Source organism: Phasianus colchicus, chromosome 18, assembly GCF_987193195.1.
Source record: "Phasianus colchicus chromosome 18, bPhaCol1.hap1.1, whole genome shotgun sequence".
Taxonomy (NCBI): Eukaryota; Metazoa; Chordata; class Aves; order Galliformes; family Phasianidae; genus Phasianus; species Phasianus colchicus.
The window spans coordinates 6,284,648-6,293,545 of record NC_143453.1 but is presented as its reverse complement, the minus strand read 5'-3'; the positions used below and the strand labels follow the sequence as shown (position 1 = coordinate 6,293,545).

The 8,898-nt window shown below is 60.0% G+C and overlaps 1 protein-coding gene across 1 annotated transcript; it reads left to right on the top strand.

The window, feature by feature from the left end:
* The first annotated feature begins 2,553 nt into the window (after nucleotides 1–2,553).
* ASPHD2 (aspartate beta-hydroxylase domain containing 2) lies at nucleotides 2,554–8,805 on the top strand. The gene is made up of 4 exons (XM_031592411.2): nucleotides 2,554–2,693; nucleotides 4,732–5,723; nucleotides 7,010–7,123; nucleotides 7,764–8,805. The coding sequence occupies exons 2-4, from the start codon at nucleotides 4,916–4,918 to the stop codon at nucleotides 7,871–7,873; spliced, it is 1,032 nt and encodes a 343-aa protein (XP_031448271.1). The 5' UTR covers nucleotides 2,554–2,693; nucleotides 4,732–4,915; the 3' UTR covers nucleotides 7,874–8,805.
* The last annotated feature ends 93 nt before the right edge of the window (nucleotides 8,806–8,898 follow it).

Here is an 8,898-nt window from a genome sequence, read left to right as displayed (position 1 = left end):
ACGAATGTGTGTTTGTAATTTGTAAAGGTTAAAAAAAAAAAAGAAAAGAAAAGAAAAAAAAAACTACAAAAAAAAAAAAAAAAAAAAAGTGCCAAAAAATGTACTAAGCATTTCATTTCCCTTCATACATGTCTGTTTTTATAAGAACAATGTGAAAATTGCTGGGATTAAATATTTTTGAACATGATCAAGTACTTCCGTGGGAAGCTGCAGTGTTCGGTGTAACCTTAATACAACTTGTGCTGTGTTTTTAAAAGCCTAAGTCACTCTGCAGCGCTCAGAGCTGTTGAAAAAGGCAGTGGCATGGCCTCGCTGTGCTGTAGCAATGGGAGTGGGTTGGGGCTGGGCACAGTGCTCACCTTGTTGCATGGTGATGATGCCCCAGGGGCCTGATCCTGCCGTGGTGCAGCCCTGTGTTTTCCCCAGCAGCCTGTGTCCAAGGGACAGAGCAGTGATGGCTCCCTGTAGGGACAAGCTCTGAGCTATAAGTCCATATGTGGCTGCTCTGTCGCAGCCTAGTTGGCTGGCAGCACCCCTGGGACCCCCTGAAACCTCCGCCTTGGGACTCCTGGAACCCTTCTGAAACCTTCTTTGGACCTCTGGGAATCCTGGGACCTTGCTGAGACTCTTCCTGGGATCCCAATGGGACCTCTGGGAAACTTAAGAGCCCCCTGGGACCCCTCCTTGAGACTTCTGGTACCCTGCAGGGACCTTCCTTGGACTACCAGGACCCTTTGAACCTTGCCAAGACCCCTCCTGGGATCCCTGTGGGACCTCTGGGAATTCTGGGACCTTCCTTGGACCCTCCTGGGACCCCTGGAACCTTGCCGGCATCTTCCTTGGAGCACCAGGACCCCTGGGACCTTGCTGAGGCCCCTTCTGAATCCCACTGGGACATCTAGGAAAGCTGGGACACCCCTAGGACGCTTCCTTGAGACTCCTGGAATCCTGCAGGACCTTCCTTGGACTTCTAGGATCCCCAAAACCTTGCTGAGACCCCCTCTGGGAGCCTGATGGGAACCTGCTGAGTCGTCTAGGAATGCTGGGACTCCCCATGGGATCCTGCTGGGCGATGTGCAGAAGGGCAGGGGGAGCAGCTGCCTGGGTTCTCTGGCTGGGGGGGGGGGGGGGGGGGGGGGCAGAGACACACAGCCCCACAGACAATGCCCTGTGCTGAGGGATCTGAGCCCTCCCATGCATCTGTGCAGCTCCACACGCAGTCCAATGACATCACCACATGCTCTGAAAAACGCGCTTTTAAAAAAGGTGATGATGTGCCACGAGCTAATAGCTTCATTTAGTAGCTGTCAGGCTAATGCACAGGAGGGTGAAGGAGCCAAAGCTCTGATGCGAAGCGCTCCCTGGGGTGGAAGCTTGGGTTATTTTTGGACAGAGATGGCAAGAGAATGAAAATGAAGGGGGAAAAAAAAAAAAAAGAAGAACCTCGATGCTGCTGCTTCTCCTCGATGACGTAAAGCAGGAGCCAATCTCTGGCCTTCAGCTGTGTGCCACGGCTCGAGCTCCGTCTGGGCGCAGCAGCTGTGCCCTCCCCAGCATCCCTCTGCACAGAGGATGCTCGTAGGGCAGGCAGGGTTCCACGTGGCCATCCCGCGGTCCGGGGCCTTCCCAGAGCACCGGGTACGTTCTCAGCAGGAGCTGAGAGGGTAGGGGCAGCAGGCCGTCCCCTCCTCTCCCCCCTTTCGGAGCTCTCCCGGCTGGGGGAAATCTCCCTCGCAAACTGGTTGCGGCACAAAGAGGAGCTGGGGAGGAAAACGGCAAGCAAGCAGGAAGCAGAAAGTCTCAAGACAAACTGTTTCTTCCCCAACACTTAAGAGTCATTAAGGGACACCTCCGATGTCCTCCTCTACAGCCGACCCGCAGAGCTAGTCTCTTCCATAGGGCTAAAGTGTGGAAGAGTTCAAGTTCCGTTTAGGAAAGGAACTTTTAGAGAGGAGCTGCGCCGACCCGCTCGGGCTGGATGGAGCGGCTGAAAGGCGCGCTCCGCTGGGCAGAACCGACAGCGGTCCCGTTGTCACTTACGGACTGAGGGACCCTCCTAACCGCAGGGGCAGAGCTGGCTGTGAGCCCCGAGGACTGCGCGCCCCCCCGGGCCCCGTGTCCCCAGTGGTGCCGCAATCCAGCACCCCCTGCACCCCAGGCTGCCCGCATACCGGACACCCACATCCTCGGGGAGCAGCGGCTCCTGCAGCCCGCCTGCCGCCTCCCCAGCGTCCTGTATCCCTGCAGGCGGCATTTCCTCCACCCGAGATGCCCACATCCCTGGAGCTTCACACCGCTGCATCTCCGAGCGCCTGCCCTTCTGCAGTGCATGCACGATCCCTGGGGCCGGGACCCCCATCCGTCCCCCGCATCCTGACTGCTGCAGCCCCGTCCCCTCGGAACGGCCCCCATCCCCGCCTGCCGCAGCCCCGCCGCTCCCGGTGGCGCGGTGCGGGGGTTGCGGTGCGGGAGCGCGGGGGCGCGGCGAGGGGCGGGGGCGGCCGCAGCGGAGGGCGGGGCCGGGCGGGCGGTGCGTGGCCCGGGGCCCGCAGGCAGTGCCGCCCGGCGCGGTGCCGGCGGGGGCGGCGCGGGCCCCTCCTGCCCGGGCTGCTGGGAGTTGTGGTCCGAGGAGGCGGCGAACGAAGCGGAGCGGAGCGGCGGCCCCGCACGTCCCCGCACGGCAGCAGCAGCAGGTCGGTGCCTCCGCATCCAGCGCGGGGCGGGCGGGGCCGGGCGCTGCGGAGCCGGGATGCGGGGCCGTTCGGCGCGGGGGATGCAGCCGTGACTGGGGTTCCACGGCGGGTGACACCGCGGGAACGGGTGCCGCCGATGTGACACGGGCGCGCTGCAGCGGGCGATGCCAATTGGGGTGACACCGTCGCAGCGAGCGGCACCGTTGGGGTGGCACCGAGCTGCCTGGCCGCGCTCCAGCTCCGTAGTAGCAGCCCACGGCCGGCCTCGCCCCGGCACTCGCGTGCCCGCAGAGCAGAGCGCGATGCCGCCGAGCAGAGGCCATCCCCGCCGCTCAGCCTGGCTGTTGGGGCACGCGGTGTGAGGATCCCGGCCCACAGCCGCTTCTTTCCAGAGCTGCCGGTGCCCTGCGAAGCTGTCAGGATGTAACTTGGTGCTGCATCGGAGCCTCTCTGCTTCATTACGTAACGCCGCTGCTGCCTGGCACGGAGCTCGCCTCCACGTCCTGCACAACTTCGGGGCACCGGGGAATTGATGGGCGCTATTCGAGACCGACTGCCGTTTGTTATCAGCTGATGATGCATGGATCTCAGGCTGTGGTCGCTCTGTGCTAAAGCTGCGTGCAGTGGAGCAGGGCATCTCCTGCATCCTGGGTGCCCCTTGGGTTGGGGCACTGCTCTGCCACACACCAGCACAGCCGTGGGGCTGCCTGTGTCAGCACGGGAGTGAGCTGCAGGGCTGCGTCCAACCCCATTTCCCAGCCTTTTCCTGGGGAGTCGGGATGGGTGCCAGGTGGTTTTGGTCTCTCATTGCCCTGATGGTTGCCCCATGTGAAGCGCTGCCTGCAGCCCTGGGCCAGCAGAAGGGCTGTGCCCATGGTGGAGGCCCCCAAGGCTGTTAGACCCCTCCAGGCAGCCTCCACAGAAGGTCCCCAATGCCAGTCTCCCTGCTTTGTTCCAGAGCTGGATTGCTGCTTTGAATGCCAGTGGCATCATGGGGTCGTGCCACCCTGGGGAACACCCCTGGCATTGGCCCATGGTGATGCTTGGGAGGAGGGGTGTGCTGGGGAAGCTGGAGGGACTCCAGCCAGCGGGGATGGAGGGAAGCTGTCTTGAAATTTCCATGCGGCTCCAAAGTGCCACGTGGACTGCAGGGCCCAGGCAGAGGGTGTGGGGAGGTGTGTGTATGTCCCTCCCATCTGAGCAGAGCTGCCCCTGTCTTTGGGCTGCAGCTGCAGGAAGGCCCCTGCCACTGCTCCACCAGCTGAACCGCGTCCCCCTTGCTATCTGTGGGGAAATGCACAAAGATTAAGGAGCTGCAGGACCTCAGCAGAGAAAGAAGGGAAAGGCTGGAGAGCTTCCTTGGCTGATAGACCCATCCTGCACCTGCTGGTGCTCCTACAAAGAGACAGAGAAGCTCTGGGGATAGAATTTGGAGTGGGCACAGGGCATACATAGCTGCAGGAAACAGGAGTGTCACCTCATCCCTCTGCTGCCCCAAAAGCTCCACCAGCCTGGAGCCTTGCTGACATCTCTGCTTTGTGCTGCACCTTAGTGAAGCCTGCAGGGATGGGATGTTACGTTACAGTGGGTGCAAGTCCATGGGGCTGTCATAGGGAGCTTGTGGAGGATGCTGGTTTCAGTGCTGGTGGCAACCTCGCTGTCTTTGGAGGGACAGAGTCCTTTGGAAGGAGAGTTGTTTCAGAGCATTTAGATCAAGATGATAAATTGATGAGTAGTGAGATAGGGCTGTTAAGAGATCATTCTGAGCTTGGCCCCTGGCTGCCTTATCAGCTGGATGTCAGGCATGATAAGGGACTGACGGAGAGGAGAAATTTGGAGGAAGAGCAGAGGAGGAGGTGGGGCAGTGGGAGCGAGGTGGGGGGGATGGCTCTGCTGCTTCCCTTATGGCTGGCATTGAAATTCCTATGGGCGATGCTGCTGGGAGTGAGTGTGGACTTCTTGTGGAACAACCCCAGGCTGCTGGGCCACTGTCCTCTGCCAATACCCCCATAACACCTCTGGGTTTGTCTCTTCAAAGCTCCCCAGCACTGCATATCAGGATGAGGCGAGCACGGTGCTGCTGACCCCCGACTCCCAGGATCATGCCAAGCTGGGCCCGGCCGCGGCCCCGCACCCCCATGGCAGTGCTGCATGGAGTGGGTGCCCCTTCAGAGCACCAGGACTGAGCGCCGGGCCCCCCCTGCGCCCTCCACCACCCCACCATGCCTCTGGTGTGGCTGCCGGACTGGAGCTGCTCCCTGGACGGGCTGCGGGATTTCATCGCCGCCGGCATCCAGTCGTTCCGGGACTGCGACGGCGGCGCGCTGCTGGCCGTGGGCTGCCTGCTGCTGCTCTTTGTCTGGTACTGCTACCACGTGGGCCGCGAGCAGCCCCGCGTCTACCCCCCCGTCAACGCGTTGATGCAGGGCGCTGAGGCCAACGGCGTGCAGAACGGCTTCGTCTATTGCCACGCGCCCGAGTGCGCACGCTGCTCGCCCCACGATGGCCTCAACCAGAAGCTCTACCACAACCTGCAGGAGTACGCCAAGCGCTACTCGTGGTCCGGCATGGGCAGGATCCATAAGGGCATCCGCGAGCAGGGCCGCTACCTCAACAGCCGGCCCTCCATCCAGAAGCCGGAGGTGTTCTTCCTGCCCGACCTGCCCACCACCCCCTATTTCTCGCGGGATGCTCAGAAGCACGACGTAGAGGTGCTGGAGCGCAACTTCCAGACCATCCTGTGCGAGTTTGAGAGCCTCTACAAAGCGTTCTCAAACTGCAGCCTCCCGCAAGGATGGAAAATGAACAGCACGCCCAGCGGGGAGTGGTTCACCTTCTACCTGGTGAACCAGGGCATGTGCGTGCCTAGGAACTGCAGGAGATGCCCACGGACGTACCGCTTGCTCGGCAGCCTTCGCACCTGCATTGGCAACAATGTCTTTGGGAACGCTTGCATCTCCGTGCTGAGCCCAGGCACCGTCATCGCCGAGCACTACGGCCCCACCAACATCCGCATCCGCTGCCACCTGGGTGAGTGCCCGGGGGGTGGGCTTTTTGTGGGCTAGCCCTGCTTCAGGGCAGCGTGGGGTGTATCCAAGCTGCCCCCATCCACCCCAGGGTTGGTTCTCGCTCCGCTGGATGTTGCTGTGAGCCCAGAGCGGGCCAGGTGCCACCCTGATGCCAGACCCGGGGCAAGGACAGGGCCATGTGCTGGTGGCTCTGGGTGTCCCCTTGGTGCTCCCAGCCCCACGGGTGCTGGGGAGAGCCCGTGCAGCACAGATGGCAGCGGGGGAGGCACCGCACGGGCGCTGCTGGCAAACAGTGAGTGCTGCTGCTCTGCCAGCTCCCTTTGGGTGAGCGCCGGCTGTGGCTGCCTTTGCTTAGAAGCAGGAGATGGACTCAGATCTGATCAAAGGGTGCTTCAGAGCAGCCAACCCCAGGGCAGATACGCTCTGTGGAGGGGCAGAGCACAGAGCAGGCACAGCTCAGCCAGGTCCTAGCTGCAGGCGCAGGCAATGTGGGTCCCTCCTTTGTCCTGCTCTCTCCTACATCTCACTCCACCCGCTTGCTGGCTGCTACCCTGCAGCCAGGCTGCAGTACTCCCACTGACATCCCCACCTGTTCCAGCTCCTGCTGTGCCCACAGAGTGGTTGCATTTGAGCCAAGTCCCTTCCAGGTCAGCTGCTCTGCAAAGCAGGACAGCACTCAGCATAGATGAATCTTTCCAGGTGTTTCCCCAGGCTTCACTGTTGCTGTGATGAATGCAGGAGCCATGCATAGCACCTGTCCTGCTTCCCCAGGGCTGCCTGCCTGCATCCAGGTCCATCCAGCTGGAGCTACTGCATAGGGAAATGCATTTGGGTTTTGTAGTCTTTGAAACATACATTGGAAACACCCAGCAGCTTTTGTGCTCCTGGCTCTCTTGGGCAGCTGCAGTCCTTGCTATGCTTGCTTGGATTTGGCACAGAACTCCACTCTGCTCATTTGCAGCATTTTTACCATTTGCAGGTCATGGGAGCGCTGCTCCTTTCTGCACCTCAGCTGCATCCTCAGGGCAGGTGATTGCTCCAGCTCCAGCAACTCTAACCCTGCCACGGGTGACATTGCTGCTGCACAGGGTGGTGTTAACAGCCCCCAGAGCTCTGCCCTGTGCTGAGCTCAGCATTTGCTGCTCCTGCTTCCTGCAGGGAAGCAACCCCTTGGCACCCCTCAGTCTCTACTTTGCCCGCAGTAAGCGGCATGGAACTCACTGCTCACATTTTGGATCTGCTCCCTGCAGGAACTGACCCACCTCTGTCCTCTGTTTGTGCCCAAAGGTCTGAAGACCCCCAGCAACTGCGAGCTGGTAGTGGGGGGTGAGCCGCAGTGCTGGGCTGAGGGTCGCTGCCTGCTCTTTGATGACTCCTTCCTGCACACCGCCTTTCATGAAGGTAAGCATAGGGCTGGGGGCTGCAGTCCCATCCTCCCGTGGTTCTACCCCAGCTTTCTCCCTGTTTCCTGGGACTCCAGCCCCAGACCTGCAGGGGCTGCCCCCCCAGCAGACAATTTGCACATCCTGTGGCAGCATAGTGCTGCAGGAGGGTATAGGGTTTGCTTTGCTGCCTTGGTGCTTGCTGGAGGCTGTTCTGCTTTGCCTCGCCTGCCTTAGCCGGTATTAGTTGCCGATGGCATGGAAGAACCAAACAGAGCTGCTTCATGCAAGGAAGCAGGTGGGAGAACAAAAGCTGTTGCTCCCACATATTCCCTGCCATGGAATTGGGAAACGCAGCTTATTTCAGAGCCACGGGGATGGGGAAGAGCAGAATAGCGCAGCAGCAGCTCTGAGCTACAGCTGCAAGGATGGCACTCAGCACCACACCTGCTGCCCTGCTGTGTGTGATTGCAAAAAGCAGCACAGGGGCCATGCAGGGAGCACCCTGCCCTGTGTGCAGGAAGCATAGGGCAGCAATGTACAGGCGGTGCTCCCTGGACGTGCGCTGTGCTGGGGTGCACACAGCAACCTCGCCAAGTGCTTCAGTGCTGCAAGCAGGGCACAGAGCAGTGCCTCACCCTGTACCTCATCCCACCCAGGTCCCCCAGAGGAGGGTCCCCGTGTGGTCTTCATGGTGGACCTGTGGCATCCCAACGTGGCAGCTGCCGAGCGCCAGGCACTGGATTTCATCTTTGCCCCAGGACGCTGAGATCACCGCCGCGCTGTCAGGGTGAGGGCACCACAGCTCCAGCACCGCCTGTGGACGCTGCCCAGGGCAGGGGCTTCCTCACAGTGCCGGGGTCTCCTCCTGTGGGTCTTGTAAATGGAACCTTTGACGTGTATCTGCGGCATCTCTTTCCTTCCATCAAGGCTTCAGGGATTCTTTTCCACCATGGCGGTGCATTGCGTTCCCTCCATGGTTAGATGCAGTCCCACTCCCATCCGTGTTATGTTGCTCGTGTTTTGCAGTGTTCAGAAGTAGAGTTACAAGGGTGTTTGTTTGAATGTAATAATGTAAAGTTTCCTGTGGTCACAAAAAGGACAATGCTCACATGCCCAAGACAGCAAAGCGGAGCGAAGTGCTGCACTCAGCTTGCCCCTGCCCAGCTTGCAGCCCCCATGCTGATAGATGGACGGACAGACAGAGGGCAGAGGGCTGCAGTGGCACCACAATAGGACAGCACTACCACTGGATGGTACCGTGATGCCTGCTGGCTTAGCTGCCCACGGCCCAGGCAGCACACGCACCCTGCTGAAGGGACGGTGCACGGCCAGCCCTGCTTAGTAACCTCATCTGAGGCATTACCAATGCCTGAATGTCCTCCCTGCTTTACCTACAACCCTTGGTTTTTACAAGTCGAAGCCAGGATGCCTGCAGGGGCAGGTGGCAGTTCAGAGGGACTCTGGTTTGCCGCAGAGATGGCAGAGAGGAGTGGCAGCCAGCCCTCCTGCTGCTGCTCATCCCCATCCCACAGCCAGGGCTGGGATGCAGTGCCCACACAGCTGAGAGTACAGCAAAGGTTTCCAGGGTCAGCATCACCCTCCTCCCAGCCTTTCCTGGGACACAACCCGACTTGAGAATGATTTCTTTACAGATTTTTCAGATTGCAAGATAAGGCAGAGATTTCAAATACATCTGAGATATTTTTTACACCTGTCTTGTTACAGAATATCTGAAGTGCATGATTTCTACACGCATTGATTATTTGGAAAGAGGCTCTGAGGAAGCAGGCT

What these genes read in the sequence shown, in the direction of transcription:
- ASPHD2 (XM_031592411.2), top strand. Translation starts at nt 4,916, where the DNA reads ATGCCTCTGGTGTGGCTGCCGGACTGGAGCTGCTCCCTGGACGGGCTG. An exon ending in CCGCATCCGCTGCCACCTGG is followed by an intron (nt 5,724 to 7,009) that starts GTGAGTGCCCGG and finishes TTGTGCCCAAAG; the next exon opens with GTCTGAAGACCCCCAGCAAC. An exon ending in GCACACCGCCTTTCATGAAG is followed by an intron (nt 7,124 to 7,763) that starts GTAAGCATAGGG and finishes CATCCCACCCAG; the next exon opens with GTCCCCCAGAGGAGGGTCCC.